The following is a 23,460-nucleotide window of genomic DNA, read 5'->3' as shown; positions in this document are numbered from 1 at the left end:
GGGCCGTCGACATTATGAGTTTTAAATGGTTACATTAGAATATCCCAAGTTGCAATTGAATAAGTGAACTCTCAACTCTGCTAGCTACAAAAACAGCTTATGCTGTGTTATTTTACTTTAGCTAACTGAGTGGCCATTGCAGTAACTTTTAAGTAACAATTTGACAAACGACAACCTGACACTCAGACTTTATAATAGCAACAACCGACAACGATAATGTTTGTTGCCTTATTATAATATTCATTAATTGAGGTAACTGTTAAATCGTAATCATCTTGGTTGTGGCCCAGCCAGGCCCACACACACTATCCTCATGCACCCGCCCTGATTAACACCCCCTCCCTGTTCATGTAGCTACCTGCTTGCTTACCATTTCAATGACACTCTCCTGCTCACTCTGTGCCTCCTGGACTTCACTGTCAGACTCAGACACCTGCTGCACCTTCTCCTCTGCTGCCTGCGAGCTAGGTTTGCCAACCGTCCCGTATTACTCGTGACATCCCGAATTATGGGCAATTTTTTATTTGTCCCGGCCGGTGTTACACCGAAATCTGTGACCCATCAGAAACTGTGACCGCAGAGGGCGCTGTTTCACATCGTCTGCTCGTGCGTGCTAGACAATGGAGGGCGAAGAAGAGCGCCTACGCAAACGTAAACGTTAATACATTACGTCCACGGATGAAAACATCATATGGACCAGCACATTGGCTAAGTTGTCAGAATGTGTGACCCCACTGTAACTGCTTAATAACGGAGTTCAACTTCAAAATATTGTTTGGGGTTGTTATTTCATCTCGTCACATTACCCAGTGCATCTTCTTCATGTATTATTCTATGAGGTTTTTCTCTATTTAATTACTACACTTAACTTAGATGTCTGTTTCATTTGTATTTTATTTATTTATTTGCAAAACACAGTTTGTAGCCCATTTAGGAAGGAGGCACACTTCCTTATTGATTTTCTTGTATAGAGGAAGTATGCACTATATTGTTATAATATTACCAAATATACATTTGATATCATCTTTATTTTGATCTTTTGATCAAATACAACAATATTTTAAAATTGCCAATAGCACTGCGACTTATAATATTCTCACAGCCATACATGGATGAGAGAATACAGTCAAATAAAATAGTGTTAAAAAAAAAGAATACATAACAGATGATGCGAAACCCCCTTTCGATTGTCAAAGCAACGTCAACGTCAAACGCAAATCAAGCAGGAATCTAAGCCAATGAAATTCGAAAGGGGGCGGGCGCTTGTTGTTGCGCCTGAACTTTCACTTCCTGCTTGACAGCGTGAGATCAATAAAACTGCAGGAACCGTCGTTACTCTTCACTGGAAGAGAAAGAGAAGCTAAAGATCTGGAAGGTACGGAACAAATAGTCTGCCACTTTATTCCTTCACTTTCTAAAGACTGTCTAAGTTGATCCTGTCTGTGACAGTGTGAGTAAACCGAAGAGGAAATATGTCCATGTGAATTTAAAGTGCACAGCGCACACCCTCAGCTCACAAGACCGCGGCATGTGATACCGATTAGAGAGCATCGGTTCAGCCGGACCGCCCGGGATTATGTTTTGGTCGTTTTATTTAACGCATCCCATGTAAAATTTCAGAAATTTACCCACCTACTTTTTTTTTTTCTTAACGCGTTTTTATTCTTGTTATGTCATTTCTCCTGACATCTTGTTCCAATAGGCCTTTTTGAATGATTGTAGGTGTCCTGCTAGACGGGGAAACCCAAACAGAAGAGGATGCAGCAATCACTTACATTTTTCAACTTTTAATAAAGCCTTGCTCCAAGACACAGACCAAACATGGTGCATGTTTACAACTGCCATCCTTTCTCCTCACAGCAGATAGTACAGGTAGGTTGATGATGCGTTATACTTGTTGATAAAAGTAAGCGGTTTGTATCAGGTCCTAAATCATCTTAACTCATAAACTTCCCGCTCTGAGTCTCAGGTGGAGCAGGAGCCTGGACTCATCTGCTGCGGAGGTGGGGCCCTGTTCGTGGTGGCTACTGGAGGATGCAAGGTCACCTTACCAAATGTGTATATTTTTATATCCACTGTCCTGCTTTTATTTACTTATATGAACATGAAAACTATACTTCATTAATAGAACCATGAATACATTATGACATGGTTATTCAATAATTATTTAAAAAACTAGTATTTAACCATCTCTACAGGATCAGAGTGAACTCATAAAGTGATGCGAATGGTTGTGCGAATCATTTTGAGACACACAAGAGAAAACATGTTTCCTGCAGGGTACTGACTACGCTGTGCTTTGAATTAAGGTGGAGGCCTATGATTTGGAAAAGGAGGGCTGCCCTCTCATTTGTCGCTTTGCCACCATGGGCACAGTGAAGAGCATCCAGCACAGCCGGATGGGTAAAAAACATGACCCCCTCCTCTTCAGTCAACCTCCCTCTCTGCAGCAGCAGCTGAACAATAATCGGTTCATTTGTTGTTGCATTACATTTCTAGTGAGAAAGAAATCTTACCCGGTTCCTTGCCTTTCTAATTCCCTTGTGATATCTAGGAGATTACCTGGTGACCATTGAAGAAAAGAACTGCGCCACCTATTTGAGAGCATACACCAACTGGCGCTACCAGGTGGGCCCTTGATGTTGCAGTGCTATGAAGTGGAACAACACCATCTTCTTTTTCTTTTTCTTTGGTGTGATATGCTACCTTCACTTAAACCGTATTATCCAAACTATGAAACCTATCCCAACACATATAAATAAACTACAAAACAACTTTTTCTCCAAAATACCCATGATGGCGTTAACTTTAACCTTGGTTTGGATTGGTCCTGGTCCACAAGCACTTTTTAGCCTGAGCAGATCATCCTTCTCTGGATAAGAGGTGTAACGGTCTGTATATCTAGTGCAATATACATTTCCATGCTGAATGTACTTTTAATCTACTGGCTTTGTATCCAGGCGGAGGGGAAGGCCCGTGTCGGGGTGCGTTTGTTGGGCCACCTGCTGCGTGGGGCGTCTGTGCGGGGCGGAGTGCAGATGGAGATCATTGAGATCCCCCTGTCAGAGCGCCCTGTCGCCGTGGCGTGTTGCCCGGTAACAGGAGACCTTCTGGTCGGCTGCGAGAACACTTTGGTTCTGTTTACTTTGAGGAGACAGAACCAGCAGAGCCAGGTGAGAGTCCACCTGTTAATCTGGGAGTTCATCACCTCTATGAACCTTTAGATTATGTTAATCCCAACACTGAGATAAGGTGGCATTTTAACTTCCTTGTGATGTTATTCCTGAGACACGCTGCAGGAGTGGGATATAACAAACAGAGGGAACCTTCTGTAGAGGCAACCAATGTTATAAAAAGAGTGGGCTGTTTGAGTCCATTATCTTAAAGGTTCTACTGGTTTTGTATTTGTTCAGACCTACCAGTGCAGGGAGTTGAACATTTTCCACAATGTTAAAATTAAATTTAGTCTAATTTCATCACCAGGTTTAATCCCCTATAAATACATTATTTGAAAGTCAATTATATTGATGCAGCATGCTTTCTCTGAAAAACCCAACAGAATCAAAGTCAGCAGATGGTTCAGAGCACCTGGACAAACTCTCAGCAGAGATCCAGTCAAGGTAACTCAATCAGACAATCTCAAATGCCTCATAATAATGTTCTCAGGCCTTAAACATTCTCACAGATTATTTTAGTTCATCAATCTGTATTTCTGGTTCATGACTTGAATTTGACACCTCTATGTGGCGTGTGCCAATGAGCTGCTATCTCCTGAGACCTTAGAAGTTAGCTGTCCTCTCCTTGTTTTTAGGTCAGATCATGGATTCAAACCCGAATTTCCTGGATTTTGAACGCTCAGTAATCCTGCATCTTTCACAAATGAACCCTAAACAGGTACTCATTTATTTTGATGAAATTATTTTAACAATTGTTCTGGTATTTCAGAAGTTCAAACTCTCAAAAACGATCAAAATCAATCTCCTCTGGCCCCTAGGTGGCGCTGTGTGGAGAGTATGTTGCAGTGCAGGGGGAGCTGGAAGTGCTTGTCGTAAAACTGGAGACATCCTCTGAACCTAAAACCCTGGAAGAATCATCAGACACGAAGAAAAGTGTGTGAAGCTCTCTCTCTCTATGTGGTTTAGTTGACTGTAAGAAAGCAAACTACTGAAAGAACTTCTGATTTTGTCTGTTGTGGATCCAGAAAATCAAATATATTTTAAAGAAGTGAAATTAGCTATTGAGACAGTCAGACTTTAGTGTGGCTCAATGTGTCTTTATGTGCAGCAGACCACCTGGAAGACCCGGTTGACTTTCAGGTCCTTCCGATACACCAAGAGTTGCTTGGTGATCGAGCTAAAGAGTGCGACATTGCTGTCAGCGTGGAGAAGACCGGCCTGGAGGACAGTAAAGGACAATACACACTGTCGTATGTTCTCTTCAGGTGTGTATGTGCATCTCTGATGACCATTTTGACCCTCCGATCTCTACAGAGTTGTATTTACCTTCTGCCTCATCTCTTTTGCAGGCGTTTTACTCCGGACTTCTTCCAGGGCTGCAGTGTGGAGGAGACCCAACTTCACTCCCTACAACTCTACCCGCTGTTCACCGGTCAGTACACCAATCCAGCATGACCTGCAGATATGGGTGTTCGGGACAGAAAAAGCAAATGTTGTAACAGGAATTGGGGTTACTTCTCAACTTCTGTGTTTGTTAGAACCATATTAATAGACTTTTCCGGCCATCGCAGATACTTTTTTTTTTCGACACAGTTGAAACAACAAACAACAAACAACACTCTAGTACAATAACTGAGTACACGCATTGGATAATATAACATCACCACACTGTTTCTTTGCTCCAGGGAACCAGTCGGTGTCTCTGCAGGAACCATCCTGCGTATTCTGCTTCTTCTCCCTCCCCTCCGCCGGCTACCTGTACAGTCTGAAGGGTGGAGTCGAGCTTCTCTCGGCCTATCAGTATCCAGAGAAGGTCCTGAAGGCGGTGCTGACAGACTACCTGTTGCACGTCATTACAAAGTACGTCCAAAGTCAGATTTGAAATGGAAATCAGATCATCTGAATCACAGCTGGTAAAAAAAAACATCCATGTATTCAACTTTTGAACCTCGTGCAGGAACATATTCTCATCTCAACTTTCTCTGGTTGGCATGTCAAACACTGACACTGAGCTGATAGCAGATAGTTGCACATTAGCATAATTACAGTGCTAATTTGACTGGATAATGTTTTAGTTTTGCATACCACTAAGCTTGAGTCCTGTGTGTGTGTGTGTGTGTGTGTGTGTGTGTGTGTGTGTGTGTGTGTGGTAGGAGTGCTTTGCAGTGTTTCACAGTGCGCTGTGCAGCAGTAGCAGCCAGGATTGAAGACCCATACATTGACAGCACCATGAAGGTATGAGCCTCCCCTTGAAACCTCGCTATGTGGCCTCTAGATTAATTTACTCACTGATTTTAGTCTCCTCACACTTCACTCTGCGTGCGTCTGGAAGGCCTGTCCACCCTGCAGCATGGAGGTGTGTGCCCTCCGGATACAGCTGTTTATTGGTCTGCGTTCCATGTGCGTCTACGGCCACCATGTGATCCTTCTATCCGCCGCTGACGCGGAGACAACCGAGGAACCCGAACGCACCACACAGCGCAGAGGCCTGTGAGTCTCTGACACACGCGTACAACGCACAACAGGGTTCAACAGACACCACCACACTTGACTCTAGAATGCAGATCACATGATTACACTGTGTGTGCGTGTCAGGTGCATGCAGGTAAACATTCATTCACGTGTGTATGCTGTTATTTTAGTGAGTTGAAAGAGCACACCATGCTGACTGGTATTTTCCTGGCGGTGGGAATCGATCCCGCAACCACGCCAGCTCTGGAGAGCCTTCTTTCGCGCCCCTTCGTGTAAGACAATCCCCAAAACCCACCAACCGCCTCAGTTGTCACTTCTAGGCCAAGCTGCAGTGCCAGCAATCCCATGGAATCCCCACTTTATATCTGCCCTTATTTAAAGGGAAAACCTGAACGGTCAGGTTTCTTTTCGGTACATCATGACAAAAATATATTGTATGCCCTCATGTAACACCTTTAAGGCTTAACTTTTTTCATCCAATTTTCTTTAAGTCTCTAAAAAAGGGTCCTGCTCTTTTTCAGACCTTTATTCCAGAAGTTTATCATAGCTTAGCGTTGATGCCCCCAGTAATGACCATTAGCTACTGGGAACAAGGGACTCGAGTTGGACCGAGAGACCACATGTACAGACTCAGTATTTCATTCCAGATACTAAAATCCTTTAGTAAAAAAAAAAAAAAAAAAAAAAGTGCTAAAAAAATGTTTGGTCAATTATCTTCTTCAATCAAGTATTTCCATTTGGCTATCTACTAAAACTCTAAAACAGCCAATGACTTTAACCCCGTGTTTAATTGATGATAAAAAATGTTTGCAGTTTGGTCCAAAAGTGACGACACTTCCTGTTTTAGTTCCTAAACCAGTCCAACCATAACCTACCTAACTATCCTAAGTGTGTGACGCTTTGCTCACAAACTAAGTGTTTTTAATTGAAGTAAGATCTTTGGATTTTACTTGGCTAACCTTACCACTCATACACAGATGTGTACTTGTATTTATAGGAAACTGGATATGACTACAAGTCTTTTACAAAGTAACACACAATTACTTCTAGTATTTAGATAATGGCGCCTGCTCCAAAAGTGCTACGGCCAAATAATTGCTAGTACAAAACCATTTATATAAGTGTTTCAGGGTTGGCCATTGCTGTTATCGGTGACCCTCCTCACGAGTGATTCTGGACACACACACACACACCAGTCCTTCACAGGCAACGTCGGGACACCCAAAAGTTCACATCTGGTGTCAGTCTGCCTCTCGGGTGCTCTCGTTTTAGATGTTAACTTGCAAAGATGATTCATAAAGTCACCTGGCTGAGCAGGGCTTGTTTTGTTGGAAGTTCATGAATAGTGATTCCAACGATCATCATTGTTCCCGCACTGTTTCAGTGAAAGTTAAAAAAAAGGTGTGTGATTGGAAGATCTAAGGGTTTGAGGACATGACGTATGACCAGCATGACACACACAAACGCACACACAAACGGACTCCTCAGACGACCTGCTAACATGCTCACTAACATTTGACTAACGGTTTGTCTGGTACGGTTTGTATGATATGTCTTAGTGGGAGGCAGTTGATGTATTACGTAGTTGTACCCCAAAGGTTGTTCTTCATTGGGAGTTTGTTTGTGATGCAAACAGTGGTTTGTAACTAAACTACTGGCTCCATGTAACACATCAAATGATGCAGATTTTTCCATAAACACACTTATATATATACAGTTATATGTATTAAGCTATATACACAAACTTAAAAAAATACTCACACACTCCCATATTCTGCATTAGTTAAATATATTTTACCAACATTGGTTTTATAGAATGCTTTTATTTGATACAGATGTTTCAAATATGGTGTTGCATTACATGACAACAGCAGTGTAATCAAGGTGGATCAACATTTGCTTTAGCTCCTGTAAACTCTGACAGGTAAACATACTGTAGATAACTATTGATATTTGTTAAGTTATGTAATTCACCTGCTTAAAGTAACTTTATTAGGAAATAGTTTGGCCAAACGGTAGATTCCCTCAATGCCGATGTTTACAGTTTTCCTTATTGTCCTTTCTTGTTTTTAACAATTCATTGGATATTTACGATGAACAGTTTACACATTTTGAGATTGGCTGTAGAGAAATAAAACGGTAAGCACTTCGCTCTGTTTGCTTATTTGTTTTTTGACCTCTGACCTCAGGAGCAGGAAGTGGACAATCTCTTCCCCCAAACCAGCCAGCACTGCAGGACACGGATGGAATCTTTACGTGGTCGACACCGTCTCCCCCCTCACTCTTTACCAGGAGATGGTAAACACAAACACACAACAAATGACTTTATCTGCATGTCAATTGTTGTATTTGCGTATTTTTTACAGACCTTCATTCAGACATTTACAGGGTAACAAGATAATTTAAACTTTTCTTTTGGAAAGTATTTCAAATATATTTCATTTATTTATATATATATATATATATATATATATATATATATATATATATATATATTTAAAGACTTTTCTCACTGTTTTGGTATTTTTTAAAGCCACTTTAAAATGTTTTCGGGGTTGAAAACCAAAGGAAAAATACAAAAGGTTTATTCTGAAGATGTGCAGGTTATTGAATATGTACATACTGCATGTTTGTCTCCCTGTTGTTCAGGTCGAATACAGCCAGCGGTACGCGGAGACCAACCCGCAGGCTCAAAGTCTTCGGCACCTCTTGAGTGAAGCTCACCTCCTCCTGCGAACCTCCTTACTCCAAACTTCAGAGCAGCAGCGAATCACGGAGGGAGACTCCTCTCTGTCTCCGCAGGCCGGTACAGGCGGGCCGGCTGAGGAACCGGCCGCTGTGCGCACAGACTGTAGAGAACTAGAGGAGGCCTTCAAGCAGAACTGTGCACAGCTGGGAGACTGTTTCAGCAGGTAACACACACACACACACACAATTTGCAAGACAAGCATCACTTCAAACAGCTTTAGAAATGATTTTGTCTTCATCGGATTAGATAATTATTGCATTGCTATCATTATGGCATGTGCACATATGTACTTTATATATGGTCCCTTTTGTTTGAGGTAACAATGAACACTTATTTTTGGTAAAAAATTGTTTTCTAATTGTGATTCAATATAATTAAGTCATTATTATTTATCAAAAGCCCCAATGTGACGCATTCAAATAGCTTAAATGTTTGGTGTTACTTTTCTAAATCAATGATTGATGATCAGTGTGTTGCTGTTTGTAGATATTTTAGCAATTATTCTATGCTTTTGTGTTTGGTAAGGGGGAGTCAGAGGGAGTGCCACCTGGCTCTGCCCTACTACAGGATGTCTGGTTTGTCGGTCACAGAGCTCATGGCCCGGAACCGGCCACTTCCTGGCAGCCCTCACGCCTACGGCCCCGGCTTCCTCTTCTACCTGAAACATTACCTGTTTGAAGAAACCGAGCAGATTCTCAGTCAGGTAAGCACATAAAAAAACACTTAAAGCCCTCACATGCTGCTTGTGTCATGTAAGGCTGATAGAGATGTGGTATCGTATGGAATAGATCCGCACTACATTTATTTTCTCCAAAACGAGATGAAGAAATCACACGGAGACTAAAGGAAATAATAATTGTAGATTTCATATTCCGCAGGAGGCTGCTGATGAGGTCATAGACATTTTCAGCCAATCAGAGCCCTCGCAGCTTGTCAGTGTTTGTGCCAGCCCGTCTCTGATAAACATCAGTCCAGCCAAGACGTTGCAAATCTTACAACATCTGGAAGACACAGCTGGCGTGTCTGTTCCTTTGACAACCACCATGGCAACCATGATGTTGCGTTTGGACGACCTGCCAGAGTACACGCGTCTGATGGAAAGACACGCAGAGGTTAGGAGATGGTACGGGGTGTTATAGCGGTGTGTTTGATGTGTAAAGGGATGCTTCCTAGTGAAACATGGATCTAAAAAATCACAACTGTTATATATGAAAACACATTCATAACTAATTACATCCAACCTGATGAACTACTTCGTAGCTTCCATAGAAACATGAATTTTATTGCTATCACTTAAAACATAAAAATAGAATGCAAAGCTCCTCACAGCATTCGATTAAATGCACTTTTATGTCACACTAGTGTGTTTCTATTTGCGCAGTTTATCTTGTTTGTTTTTGATAACATACTGTTGAAGTTTAGAGGAAAAGCATGACATGTAAACCTTCTGGCTGCAAATATTCCTCCAAGTCCCAGGCATTGAGCATTAGCTGATTTTAAGACGCTTCTTTTTTTGCTTGTCCTAAAAGCGTTCCACCGCACAGGATCAGTCGATAGTTGACCAACAGTTAAGACTTGTTCCAAAGCACTTTGTGTTCATGTTCAGATGGTGCTGGTGTACGGGTTCATCGAGGAGCCTAGGATGCTGCTGCACGGCGGAGATGGAGGCCAGCACGCACACATCCGTCCCACAGCATTGACCCGCCAACTGGCAAAGTCCCAACCAGGACTGCTGGTGGCTGCTGTGGTGGCTTTGCATGAAAACAACAAAGTCCAGCTGGAACACGCTGATCACATATTCAAGGTGTGTTTGTATGTGGTTAGCGCCTGGTGATTCAAGGTTAAGAGACTAGATGCAAACGGTCAAGAGATTTGGTTTGTCATGGTCATAACCATGCATTCTTTGGTGGGGTCATCTCCCCCCCCCAATATTAAGAAAATATGTAAAATATATGGATCGGTCTCTTGTTATGTCTTATTCATTTCCATTAATTAAGAAAAATATAAGTGTGTGAATCCCCTCTCCTAGTTATACGTACTGAAGTTTGGAGGTAAAGAACTATCACTTTTTTGTCAATCAGTTGAGGGCAAAGAAAGTGACGTTACGGGGGTTACCTAGAAAGCCGAGGTCTTTTTCCATTGGAAGCTTTCCTATTCGCTACAGTACTACTGGAAAAGCATGCTTGCAATTGGTAGGTGTGTTTAAGGTCAGTTAATACTAAGCAACCCCAAAACAAAAAGGAGGGGCAGTCACTGTCTCTGTGAAATTACATTATTCCTTTTTAGATGTGAATTCGAATGGTCAAGGTAGATCTCAAAACTATGTTCTAAATGTGCAGATTTTCCTATTTAAACATAGCATTGAAGGAAATGAACTTAACAAAAACATGGTGAAGGGTATTCATTTGGACCCCATGTTGTTTTCAAGCTAACAACAATTCAACAAATGTCCATCTTGATCCATTCTATTTGTATGTGTAGGAGCTGGACTGCGAGAACTGCTTACAGGTGGATTTCTGGGAGGCAATGCTCATGGCGTCCTCACAGGAAACCATCATCCAGGAACTTCTGTTCCGAGTGGCGTCCGTCTACATCGACCGACTGACCAACACACCCTTGGAAACACACACCAACGGACCACACACGCCTGTGAAACGCAGGCCACTGAAGAGCGCCGACGATCTGGTACAGTAGCTGATGACTGTTGTTTTCTTAGTTTCCAATATCACAGTTAATGCTGGGTTTGACTCTGGTAAAAGGCCCCGTGATGTTTGACCACCACCTTAATTAACAGCCGTTGTAGTGTTTGACCTGCGAGATGTTCAGAAAGGAGTTTGTGTGAACTTCACTCTCATTCACTGAGGGTCCTGCCTACCTGTGTACCTGTGTAGATTAACTCGTGCTCCCATTACGGTGCTCTGTACCCGTGGCTCATCGTTCTCAATCCAGCGCACACAACCAGCTCACAACACCAGGAGGCGCTGTACAAATTGCAGGTAATTTGTCTGTGAACACATGTCTCCAACATCAAATTATACACTTAACAATACATGAATAGACTATGTAGACTCAACGACTCAGATCTAAAACCCTAGGTCTAATATGCATTAATTGTTTGTCTTGTAACACCAGCCACTTTAAGCCGCTGTTCCTCCTATCACATTTGTACAGTGATTTTATTCCTATGTCCCTCTGCAGTCTCTCCTCTGTGGCCCGTCGCTGTCAGTGGCCTCCGTCATGCCTCTGATGGAGCGTCTTTCAGACCAAACCTTATGGGGCTTCAGCCTGCACCTCCTCTGCGCCACCAGGAGGGGGCAGTACGACAGCAGCATCGAGAAGATGCTGGACCGATGTCCTCAGGCCATCATAGCCTATGCCAACCACCACTTACAAGATAATCACATGGTTCGTACTGAGCAGTAGCCTGAAAAGTACATGTTACATTTATACTGTTTTATGTATAAATGCTTAGTTCTGCATTCCCACAGCAGTGTGTTTATCCAAGGTGTCACGCTGTCTGTCTTGTTTAATATCTGCAGGTGTTATGGTGGCAGAAGCTGCTCCCAGAGCTTTGTAACAGGACGAGAGTTGCCGCAGACAACGGCATCCTATTAGCTGCTCTCAAAGGTGGAAGCTTCCCTCAGAATACCTTTTTACCATTGAACAGTGACAATTTTTCTCTTTTCACTAAGGACAGAAATAGTGTTCAAGTTAGACAGCATCTCAAAAGGGCATCTGAATAGTATCAGGATTGTAAATGACGGTGGTTTCCATCAGGCCAACTGTGGTCACAGGGTGTTACACATGTACAAAGGATGGGGATGAGTGAAGTATTTATACTTTTGCCTCAACTCACTTTTATTACCGGCAAAGAAATGTTTAAACTGCCATAGTTTGTTCAACAGAGTGAATCGAGTTACGTAGCACTGTAAACAATGCAGGCACCGATAGACAATATGTCCAGGAAGTTAATATCTGCTCTGATGAGTATTTAATGTTGCCGTATCTCATTCAACAGAGACGCTGGTCGTGGTTGCCATGGAGACAAGCCCCACAGAGTTCCTGGAACTGATTCCTGATGATGGAGCCGTCTCGTATTTCCTGCCTCACCTTTTGACATGTAGCCAGAGACACCTGCTTGCATGAAACACACACACACACACACCCACCCCCTACAAGACAGAAACTGGCACACCGGCCGATGTGCCACCCTTCATGCCATCTCTCTTTCTTTTGTTTTGTCAGCACTTTGTTCTTAGACAATCATAAACAGTTTTTAGTCATTAGTCATTCACTGATGTATTCTCTTTATTTATAACTGACAATGTAGGTAAAGAAGATAATAGAATATCTAGGATACACAACAACAGAATCCACTATAACGAGCAAGTCACTCCGCAGCAGATATGAAAATGTCCATATCTTTGGGGGGGGGGGGGGGGGGCGGCGGCAAGTTAACCTATTCATCCAATATGGAAAAAGAGTGACTTTTAAGTCTGTCACTTTCCTAACATTTGTTGTCTTGGTGTCTTCTTGTGGACCGTACTGTTAAACGTTATTTATTATAATACTTAAACGAGGGCTGCGATTACTGAAACCAGGGGCTTTCTAAGTGTATAGTACTAGAAAGCTTCAGTGTCCACCACAGTATTTCCTTCCCTAAACCTTCATTTGATTCAATGTCAAAACAAGACAATAAATCCATATTATAATCTGTCCTCAAACTCTTATGACCTATACATTTTCTACAGCTGTTGAGATGTTTGGAGGTCTACCATTGTTTGAAATTTCAACTGTTTTGAGTGGAAAGGACTATCGGCAATGAAAAAGCAGTACAAGCATGAAAACGATACAAGTGGACAAAAGATGAAGTAGATAAACAAATGGAGAGCAAGAGAAATCTGAAGTAAGGACAAAACAAATGGTCTGAGAAGAGTAAAGGAAGAGTTGGTTGAGGCAAAAAGTGGAGTATATAGTGGAAAAGATATAAATACTGAGATAAAAGTTTCCACCAGAGACATTGCCCTTGAACAGTTACATTATTGGATGATGAAATACAGCCTCTTGTACCTTAATGCATTATTATAATACTGGTAGATGAAATCCAGCCGTGAGCGATGTGAATTAATGAGATGGTGCGGGGCCCAATGCTGTTTACATGCACGTACGGGGGACTATTTCTCCTCTAGACTGATGACATGTGATGCAAAACGTTTGGTGGCTGTTTTGTGCTTTACATACGGTTACCAACAACATTTTAAATAGTATTATAAAAGCAAGAAGGTACTTGAGGCAGTACTTTGTCTCGTACCATATTGCCTCTTGTACCTTATTGCTCAAATAATGCACCCCCTGTGACTCGCTCTCAACCAATCAGATCGCTGGATTTTATCTACCCGTCTTATGTTACGTAACTGTCCCCTTCTCCTATGTGTCATCAGTGATAACACATCTTCAACCCTTATCCACAGCTATGTATGCAGACAAACTAGATTCCAGTTCATCGGAAGAAAGAGAGCAAAGTCTTCACATTGTTGGAGGCGCTTTGTCACGCACCTCTGAATTTTTGCAACGAGGCTCCTACGTATATTTTTAAAACAATTTTTAAACCATGATTGTGTTTAAATCACTATTAACATGTCAGAGGGTTGGACAAAAACGGCCAATTCATTTTAAATGCTAAAGAAACGGGTCTGAAAATCTATTTCCTCCAGCCTACTCATTGTAGGCACCAAGTTTATTGTAACATGTGTTTATGTGATAACTTTTTCTTACTTTGTGTTTTCTGGCAGATTCTCTTCCAGTTAAAGAGGATGGGAATTATTAATGCCCATTACTGTTTGAGCATATTCCTTGGCTTGAGCCTTAATTTCTTCTTTGAACATCCAATAAACATCTCCAAATCTTTGGGATACTGTTCAGGGATTGTAGAGTGAAAACCTTTTTGATTAAAAACCCAGAGGGAAATTGAGATGGTTCTGGAAATTTCTAGGTGTTGGCTTTAGATCACTGTTAATTACCACTTGACATCGTGTTGAAACAATTCTGGCAGCATACCTTTGAACGGCTGTCTTTAAGAAATAACACTTTGAATGTTTGCCACGTTGATTGTGTGAGATGTTCCGTTCGGGAGCTGCTTTTCAAAAAACTAAATTGAGAGAAAACACAGAGAAGATTAGACTGATGATTTTAGGTAAAGAGCATTTTTAAACCAGTTAATTTACCACTTCTGTTTTTTACGTACCTCTTTAACATATTCAATAATGGTTGCATTGCTAAGCTCTCCAAAGGAAGTTATCCTCATCTGAAGGGCCATCAATACAAAACCTGTAGGTATTAAAAAACATTGTACTTAACACAATTCTAGGAAGATTGACCAGTCAGTGACCTTGGTGTATTGTATATGCATTGGTGTACTGTGGTATTATTGTTTTAATGATGGCGAACTTTGTAATGTAATTTGTAATTAATGTAAAATACATCTAGAAATCTGAAGATTAGTAATAGGTATTGGGGATTTATGCAGTATATTAGTTTCTGTGTTGATATGATCAAAAACACATTCTGAGCCACACTAGTGGGCATTGCAATTGTTGGGGCAGCGGTTTTTGGGGCCGCGGTAGTGGGAGCTGCTTTGGGTCAATAGGGATTCAATTATATTTTGTTAATGTGAACTCAAACCAGCAGTTTTTAAGGCTTATTTAATGAATACGAATTAGAGAACATTCCTGTTATATTGACAGTATGGATGAGAAAGTAAAGCTGAAAAAGGATAAATATCCCAGTGTCACTAGCCTTGGTTTGGAGTTGTTGGTGCAGCCGTTGTTGGGAAGACAGTTGTTGGAGCCGTAGTACTGGTATTTGCAGTAGTGGGTGCCACAGTTGTCAGAGCCATGGTTGTTGGAGCCGCAGTTATTTGGGCCCCAGTTGTTGGTGCAGCCGTTGTTGGAGCCGTAGTACTGGTATTTGCAGTAGTGGGTACCACTGTTGACAGAGCCATGGTTGTTGGAGCCGCAGTTATTTGGGCCCCAGTTGTTGGTGCAGCCGTTGTTGGGAAGACAGTTGTAGGAGCCGCAGTTATTTGGGCCGCAGTTGTTGGTGCAGCGGTTGTTGGATCCGTAGTACTGGTATTTGCAGTAGTGGGTACCACAAGTGACAGAGCCATGGTTGTAGGAGCCGCAGTTATTTGGGCCGCAGTTGTTGGTGCAGCGGTTGTTGGATCCGTAGTACTGGTATTTGCAGTAGTAGGTGCCACAGTTGCCAGAGCCATGGTTGTTGGAGCCGCAGTTATTTGGGCCGCAGTTGTTGGTGCAGCCGTTGTTGGAGCTGTAATACTGGTATTTGCAGTAGTGGGTGCCACACTTGTCAGAGCCATGGTTGTTGGAGCCGCAGTTATTTGGGCCCCAGTTGTTGGTGCAGCCGTTGTTGGGAAGACAGTTGTAGGAGCCGCAGTTATTTGGGCCGCAGTTGTTGGTGCAGCTGTTGTTGGAGCTGTAGTACTGACATTTGCAGTAGTTGGTGCCGCACTTGTCATAGCCATGGTTGTTGGAGCCGGAGTTATTTGGGCCCCAGTTGTTGGTGCAGCCGTTGTTGGAGCCGTAATACTGGTATTTGCAGTAGTGGGTACCACCGTTGACAGAGCCATGGTTGTTGGAGCCGCAGTTATTTGGGCCCCAGTTGTTGGTGCAGCCGTTGTTGGGAAGACAGTTGTAGGAGCCGCAGTTATTTGGGCCGCAGTTGTTGGTGCAGCTGTAGTACTGGCATTCGGTGCAGCTGTAGTACTGGCATTTGCAGTAGTTGGTGCCGCACTTGTCAGAGCCATGGTTGTTGGGGCCGCAGTTATTTGGGCCGCAGTTGTTGGTGCAGCGGTTGTTGGATCCGTAGTACTGGTATTTGGTACAACAGTTGTCAGAGCCATGGTTGTTGGAGCCGCAGTTATTTGGGCCCCAGTTGTTGGGGCAGCGACGGTTGGATCCGTAGTACTGGTATTTGCAGTAGTGGGTACCACAAGTGACAGAGCCATGGTTGTAGGAGCCGCAGTTATTTGGGCCGCAGTTGTTGGTGCAGCGGTTGTTGGATCCGTAGTACTGGTATTTGCAGTAGTAGGTGCCACAGTTGCCAGAGCCATGGTTGTTGGAGCCGCAGTTATTTGGGCCCCAGTTGTTGGGGCAGCGACGGTTGGATCCGTAGTACTGGTATTTGCAGTAGTGGGTACCACAAGTGACAGAGCCATGGTTGTAGGAGCCGCAGTTATTTGGGCCGCAGTTGTTGGTGCAGCCGTTGTTGGAGCTGTAATACTGGTATTTGCAGTAGCGGGTGCCACACTTGTCAGAGCCATGGTTGTTGGAGCCGCAGTTATTTGGGCCCCAGTTGTTGGTGCAGCCGTTGTTGGGAAGACAGTTGTTGGAGCCGTAGTTATTTGGGCCGCAGTTGTTGGTGCAGCTGTTGTTGGAGCTGTAGTACTGGCATTTGCAGTAGTTGGTGCCGCACTTGTCAGAGCCATGGTTGTTGGAGCCGCAGTTATTTGGGCCCCAGTTGTTGGTGCAGCCGTTGTTGGAGCCGTAATACTGGTATTTGCAGTAGTGGGTACCACCGTTGACAGAGCCATGGTTGTTGGAGCCGCAGTTATTTGGGCCCCAGTTGTTGGTGCAGCCGTTGTTGGGAAGACAGTTGTAGGAGCCGCAGTTATTTGGGCCGCAGTTGTTGGTGCAGCTGTAGTACTGGCATTCGGTGCAGCTGTAGTACTGGCATTTGCAGTAGTTGGTGCCGCACTTGTCAGAGCCATGGTTGTTGGGGCCGCAGTTATTTGGGCCGCAGTTGTTGGTGCAGCGGTTGTTGGATCCGTAGTACTGGTATTTGGTACAACAGTTGTCAGAGCCATGGTTGTTGGAGCCGCAGTTATTTGGGCCCCAGTTGTTGGGGCAGCGACGGTTGGATCCGTATTACTAGTATTTGCAGTAGTGGGTACCACAGTTGACAGAGCCATGGTTGTTGGAGCCGCAGTTATTTGGGCCCCAGTTGTTGGTGCAGCGGTTGTTGGATCCGTAGTACTGGTATTTGGTACAACAGTTGTCAGAGCCATGGTTGTTGGAGCCGCAGTTATTTGGGCCCCAGTTGTTGGGGCAGCGACGGTTGGATCCGTAGTACTGGTATTTGCAGTAGTGGGTACCACAGGTGACAGAGCCATGGTTGTTGGAGCCGCAGTTATTTGGGCCGCAGTTGTTGGTGCAGCCGTTGTTGGATTCGTAGTACTGGTATTTGCAGTAGTGGGTACCACAGTTGACAGAGCCATGGTTGTTGGAGCCGCAGTTATTTGGGCCCCAGTTGTTGGTGCAGCGGTTGTTGGATCCGTAGTACTGGTATTTGGTACGACAGTTGTCAGAGCCATGGTTGTTGAAGCCGCAGTTATTTGGGCCCCAGTTGTTGGTGCAGCCGTTGTTGGAGCCGTAGTACTGGTATTTGCAGTAGTGGGTACCACAGTTGACAGAGCCATGGTTGTTGGAGCCGCAGTTATTTGGGCCGCAGTTGTTGGTGCAGCGGTTGTTGGATCCGTAGTACTGGTATTTGCAGTAGTAGGTGCCACAGTTGCCAGAGCCATGGTTGTTGGAGCCGCAGTTATTTGGGCCGCAGTTGTTGGTGCAGCCGTTGTTGGAGCTGTAATACTGGTATTTGCAGTAGTGGGTGCCGCACTTGTCAGAGCCATGGTTGTTGGAGCCGCAGTTATTTGGGCCCCAGTTGTTGGTGCAGCCGTTGTTGGGAAGACAGTTGTTGGAGCCGTAGTACTGGTATTTGCAGTAGTGGGTACCACAGTTGACAGAGCCATGGTTGTTGGGGCCGCAGTTAAATGGGCCGCAGTTGTTGGTGCAGCGGTTGTTGGATCCGTAGTACTGGTATTTGGTACAACAGTTGTCAGAGCCATGGTTGTTGGAGCCGCAGTAATTTGGGCCCCAGTTGTTGGTGCAGCGGCGGTTGGATCCGTAGTACTGGTATTTGCAGTAGTGGGTGCCACAGTTGTCAGAGCCATGGTTGTTGGAGCCGCAGTTATTTGGGCCGCAGTTGTTGGTGCAGCCGTTGTTGGAGCTGTAGTACTTGTATTTGCAGTAGTTGGTGCCGCACTTGTCAGAGCCATGGTTGTTGGAGCCGCAGTTATTTGGGCCCCAGTTGTTGGTGCAGCCGTTGTTGGAGCCGTAGTACTGGTATTTGCAGTAGTGGGTACCACAGTTGACAGAGCCATGGTTGTTGGAGCCGCAGTTATTTGGGCCCCAGTTGTTGGGGCAGCGACGGTTGGATCCGTAGTACTGGTATTTGCAGTAGTGGGTACCACAGGTGACAGAGCCATGGTTGTTGGAGCCGCAGTTATTTGGGCCGCAGTTGTTGGTGCAGCGGCTGTTGGCTCCGTAGTACTGGTATTTGGTACGACAGTTGTCAGAGCCATGGTTGTTTGAGCCGCAGTTATTTGGGCCCTAGTTGTTGGTGCAGCCGTTGTTGGGAAGAAAGTTGTTGGAGCCGCAGTACTGGTATTTCCAGTAGTGGGTATTGCTGTTGTCAGAGTCGTTGTAGTGAGTGCTGCAGTTGTTGGAGCCTCAGTATTTGGTGCAGCTGTTGGGGCAACAGTTGAGGTTGCCTCGGTTGTTGGGAACGCGATTGTTGGAGCTGCAGAAGCTGGGGCTGGGGCAATTGTGGCTGGGGCAATATTAGTAGTGGGGGCATTAGTGGGAGCATTAGTGGGAGCGGATGTTGTTGGCGCCACAATTGTTTTGCATTTTACTCACATTTAAAATGAGACAGTGGGAGATAATTTCATTTTCAAAAACAACTAAACAGATAATAGGGAAAGATAATGACGATGATAAATAATAATTATGTTGAAAATGCAATTCACAATTCTTAGGGGTCTTTGTGAGAATAAAATATAACACAAGTAAAGGATTAAATAAACGTAAAATGGTTAAAACAATGGCAGCATAACATGTAGACAATATTTCATAGAATGTCAAATAGAAGACACGGAAGAAAATCTTTCATTTTTGTTTCAGGTCTACTCTGAGGCAGTGAGTCGTATCAGAAAGTAAAACAATCAAAGTCATGAAAAGATAAACTGAATGGTTACCTTGCGCAGAGGATGCATGTAAAAATCCATACAAAAATATACAAAAAAGTATGTGTCTTTCCATGATGACTGAGGATACTCCTTACTCCTTACCTTGCATTTGGTTTGTGGATCACTCCTCCCTCAACTATGAATGCACTGCCGGGACGAGGCTACTTGCATATTACCTGAAAAACCAGCTAGGTGCCTTTCATTCTAAACAGATTACACTTTACACACTACAGAATAAATCACTAATTATGGCATAAAAGGGCCTTACTACACAATATTATATCATAATAATTATGGATTAACTTAACTGCTGCATTAATTCATTTGCTTATAATTTGAATATTTGCGTGTTTGATTCAACAGTATTTCATCCATTTATTTCATTGCTCCTTAAAGAATAGCAATTCTCATTCTAAGAATGCTGAGTCCCTTAATAGAATCCTTATCCTCATTATTGTTGACATCATACATTTTTGCTAATGATAATAAAATGTAGTACTAATTATAGACTCCATAATATAATTTTATGAAGCTTTTACATTAAATAATTTAGCATGGTACATCTTATTCACATGGACATTTTCAACAATCATTTATAAGCATACCAGTGACAAAAAAATGCCGCATTTAGCGTCAAACAATACATTTTCTGATTCATCCAGACACCGTTTCAGGCCTAGTTATATATCTATCTATATATATATAGACTCTAACTTTATATATACATATCTATCTATATATCTATCTATATATATAGATAGATATATAGATAGATAGATATGTATATATAAAGTTAGATGTCTTGTCCGCGTTGCCAGACCACGGAGTCTTAACGTCTGCACATCTGGCGGCAATCTGAAAATGTATATGCAGCCTCCTGCACATACATACGTAGGCCTGCATGACCGAATGAAAGTTACTGAAAGTAACTTAATTTCCTGCAGGTACACACTTGTTTATTGTTTATTAGGTGCAGCTAAACCTAACGCAGACTAACTCCATTTCTTTAATGAAGGTGGGCTGAACAGGAGCACCTCATTGTTTAACACAACAAGATCCTCCAAAATGATCGTAAAGATAAATCAACACATCTCTAAAACAACTTCTGAAAACAATAACCTTCACAAAGTTAGAATTAATTGCAGAACTTTTTTACACTAAATTAGTTTGAGCGAAGTGTATCCAAATAAACTGGCAACTCTGTTTGTATTTCATACCAATTACACAGATACAGAACAAAAATACATTAACACGCAGTCAATGATTACATCACCTGCCGTTAACCACATTTTAGACAAATATATGAAGACTTAAAAAAAATAAAATAAGAAAAGTTGGGAAATGTTTGTTTTTTTAAGTATTTCTGTTTTTTGGATGTTCCTATCTTAGATCGGCCTAATTCTGGGAACTGGATCTTCCCGGTTTCGACATACGAGAGATAACGTTGGTGTTACTAACACGTGCAGACAGACAGGAGAACATGTTTACAGTACAGCTATGCCTGTGTTTAAGTTTCAATATCACTCTGCAATGAGTGCTGTAAAAATATTCTGTCGCTATGGCAACACCACTGTCCACAAGGGAAACAAACAAGCAGGCAAACAAAGTGTCTGCATGGACACCTGCTGTCTCTCTCTCTCTGTTTCTCACAAGAACAATGTGAAACTTGTGTCCATCCGTGTTTAGAAGGGGTTTTTTTGTCTGTCTTACTCACTTCCTGCCCATATAGTTCAGGAAGGGACACGGCAGATTGGACCCAGGGACAAAATAGCTGGCACAGATTAAAAAGGTTGAATAAACATCTAGAAATACATCTCCATTTCTATAATAAATGATTCAACTGCAACTACCATTTTAGTAAGGTAGGAGAACAATAACTGTGATCAATACTGTGATGAGACAGAGATGAGATGTTTGTTACTTCCAACGTCCGCTACGGACTTAAAGGGTTCCTGTCCCAATTGGTCGAACAACTCCAATATGAGAAGAACTGAGATGCCCAATACCTTACTTCTGTGAATCAACCGTCTCCTTCAAATGAAGTTTATTATTTCACTAGAAGTAGCGGCTTAACACAACACATGATGGTGCCACCGTTTTGTGACAGGTCTTTCCTTTGACATGACATCATCAGCTCAGACGATAAAGTGGATCAATAGCAAATGACATATCTAATTAGCTGGGTCTGACGGGCTCAGGTGGACTACTGTGGACAATCCCCAACACCTACTGAAGGTGAAAAACTTCAGTCACAGTTGATCAAAGTTTCTCATCCAGGGATTTTAGAAAGTGTGCAAAAATAGGACCGAGGAGAGTGTCTCTCTGTCACGGTTTGGGTTTGTTTCCTGTTTTATTTAGTAGTTTCCTGCCTCTTGTATCCCTGGGTTAGCTTCACTTCCTGCCTTCTCCTGTCATCCCCTGTGATTTTCTTCAGTGTCCCTGATTGTTTCCACCTGTGTCCAATCACCTGCACCTTCCCAGTGTATTTAAGGAACGTGTGTCTTTGGTCCCTTGTCGCGTCATTGGAAGTCTTGCGTGTTCTGGAAGTTCCTGTTCCTCGTCGTGTTTGCACTTTTCCCCTCAACATTTTTGGCTTTTGGAGTTTTGAAAGTATTTTGTTGTGTGCAACTCTGCGTTTGGCTCCTCCTTCCTGCTACGCCACCCCGCCGTTGTGACCTTTGTGACACTTAACCCTTTCAGTTGCGCCCCCATGTCTTGCGCTATGTCTGACCCAATGCTACATTCCACCTTTTCGGCTAGGGCTTCTATTAAAAACCATTTTTTTGCTATAACGTAAGTTTACAAACTCGTTTACTGCTCTTAATCATGGTTTGGTTTTTCAAAGAGGTCCTCATAATAGCCAATGTACTGTTGCATTTTACCCTGCATTAATTGATCTACTCACTTTTCATTGAGGAGCCTAGGCTGAGATGGAGGCCAGCAGGCACCCATCCGTCTCACAGCATTGACCTGCGGGATGTTCAGAAAGGAGTTTGTGTGAACTTCACTCTCATTCACTGAGGGTCCTGCCTACCTGTGTATCTCCGATTCACTCATGCTCCCACTAGGATTAATATGCATTAATTGTTTGTCTTGTAACACCAGCCACTTTAAGCCGCTGTTCCTCCTCTCACATTTGCACAGTGATTTTATTCCTATGTCCCTCTGCAGTCTCTCCTCTGTGGCCCTTCGCTGTCAGTGGCCTCCGTCATGCCTCTGATGGAGCGTCTTTCAGACCAAACCTTATGGGGCTTCAGCCTGCACCTCCTCTGCGCCACCAGGAGGGGGCAGTACGACAGCAGCATCGAGAAGATGCTGGACCGATGTCCTCAAGCCATCATAGCCTATGCCAACCACCACTTACAAGATAATCACATGGTTCGTACTGTACTGAGTATTTAATGTTGCCGTATCTCATTCAACAGAGACGCTGGTCGTGGTTGCCATGGAGACAAGCCCCACAGAGTTCCTGGAATTGATGCCCGATGATGGAGCCGTCTCGAATTTCCTGCCTCACCTTTTGACATGTAGCCAGAGACACCTGCTTGCATGAAACACACACACACACACTGCCACCCCCTACAAGACAGAAACTGGCACATGGGCTGATGTGCCACCCTTCATGCCATCTCTTTCTTTTGTTTTGTCAGCACTTTGTTCTTAGACAATCATAAACAGTTTTTAGTCATTAGTCATTCACTGATGTATTCTCTTTATTTATAACTGACAATGTAGGTAAAGAAGATAATAGAATATCTAGGATACACAACAACAGAATCCACTATAACGAGCAAGTCATTCCGCAGCAGATATGAAAATGTCCATATCTTTGGGGGGGGGGGCGGCGGCATGTTAACATATTCATCCAATATGGAAAAAGAGTGTGACTTTTTAGTCTGTCACTTTCCTAACATTTGTTGTCTTGGTGTCTTCTTGTGGACCGTACTGTTAAACGTTATTTA

The 23,460-nt window shown here is 43.2% G+C and overlaps 2 protein-coding genes across 5 annotated transcripts in view; one reads left to right on the top strand and one right to left on the bottom strand.

The window, feature by feature from the left end:
* The window catches only part of bcar3 (BCAR3 adaptor protein, NSP family member), a 53,998-nt gene extending 53,348 nt beyond the window's left edge, over window positions 1-650 (bottom strand). Inside the window, exon 1 of the mRNA XM_037470496.2 lies at window positions 371-650. The gene's annotated coding sequence lies outside the window, so the exon portion shown is untranslated. The remainder of the gene's footprint in view (window positions 1-370) is intronic.
* A 607-nt stretch (window positions 651-1,257) lies between these two features.
* hps3 (HPS3 biogenesis of lysosomal organelles complex 2 subunit 1) lies at window positions 1,258-12,838 on the top strand. Of its 4 annotated transcripts, none has more exons than XM_037469447.2 (25): window positions 1,258-1,375; window positions 1,723-1,872; window positions 1,970-2,041; window positions 2,310-2,403; window positions 2,555-2,628; window positions 2,961-3,173; window positions 3,560-3,620; window positions 3,812-3,894; window positions 3,995-4,109; window positions 4,288-4,441; window positions 4,526-4,608; window positions 4,862-5,036; window positions 5,330-5,411; window positions 5,509-5,666; window positions 5,819-5,920; window positions 7,838-7,946; window positions 8,298-8,560; window positions 8,923-9,100; window positions 9,276-9,509; window positions 10,004-10,201; window positions 10,879-11,082; window positions 11,289-11,393; window positions 11,596-11,802; window positions 11,937-12,024; window positions 12,416-12,838. In XM_037469447.2, the coding sequence occupies exons 2-25, from the start codon at window positions 1,822-1,824 to the stop codon at window positions 12,541-12,543; spliced, it is 3,231 nt and encodes a 1,076-aa protein (XP_037325344.2). In that variant the 5' UTR covers window positions 1,258-1,375; window positions 1,723-1,821; the 3' UTR covers window positions 12,544-12,838. The 4 variants fall into 4 exon arrangements, with proteins under 4 accessions (XP_037325344.2, XP_037325343.2, XP_037325345.2 ...); XM_037469446.2 differs by having other exon boundaries at window positions 4,285-4,441; XM_037469448.2 differs by lacking the exon at window positions 5,819-5,920 and having other exon boundaries at window positions 4,285-4,441.
* The last annotated feature ends 10,622 nt before the right edge of the window (window positions 12,839-23,460 follow it).

The sequence above is a fragment of the Pungitius pungitius genome, chromosome 7 (assembly GCF_949316345.1).
Source record: "Pungitius pungitius chromosome 7, fPunPun2.1, whole genome shotgun sequence".
In the NCBI taxonomy this organism is placed as follows: domain Eukaryota; kingdom Metazoa; phylum Chordata; class Actinopteri; order Perciformes; family Gasterosteidae; genus Pungitius; species Pungitius pungitius.
The sequence above is the reverse complement of the archived record's forward strand: the minus strand, read 5'-3'. Positions and strand labels throughout refer to the sequence as shown.

Coding starts and splice junctions, on each gene's coding strand:
- hps3 (XM_037469446.2), top strand. CDS start 1,822: ATGGTGCATGTTTACAACTGCCATCCTTTCTCCTCACAGCAGATAGTA. Junction 4,110..4,284: donor ATCATCAGACACGAAGAAAA/GTGTGTGAAGCT, acceptor CTTTATGTGCAG/CAGACCACCTGGAAGACCCG. Junction 9,510..10,003: donor TGATGGAAAGACACGCAGAG/GTTAGGAGATGG, acceptor GTTCATGTTCAG/ATGGTGCTGGTGTACGGGTT.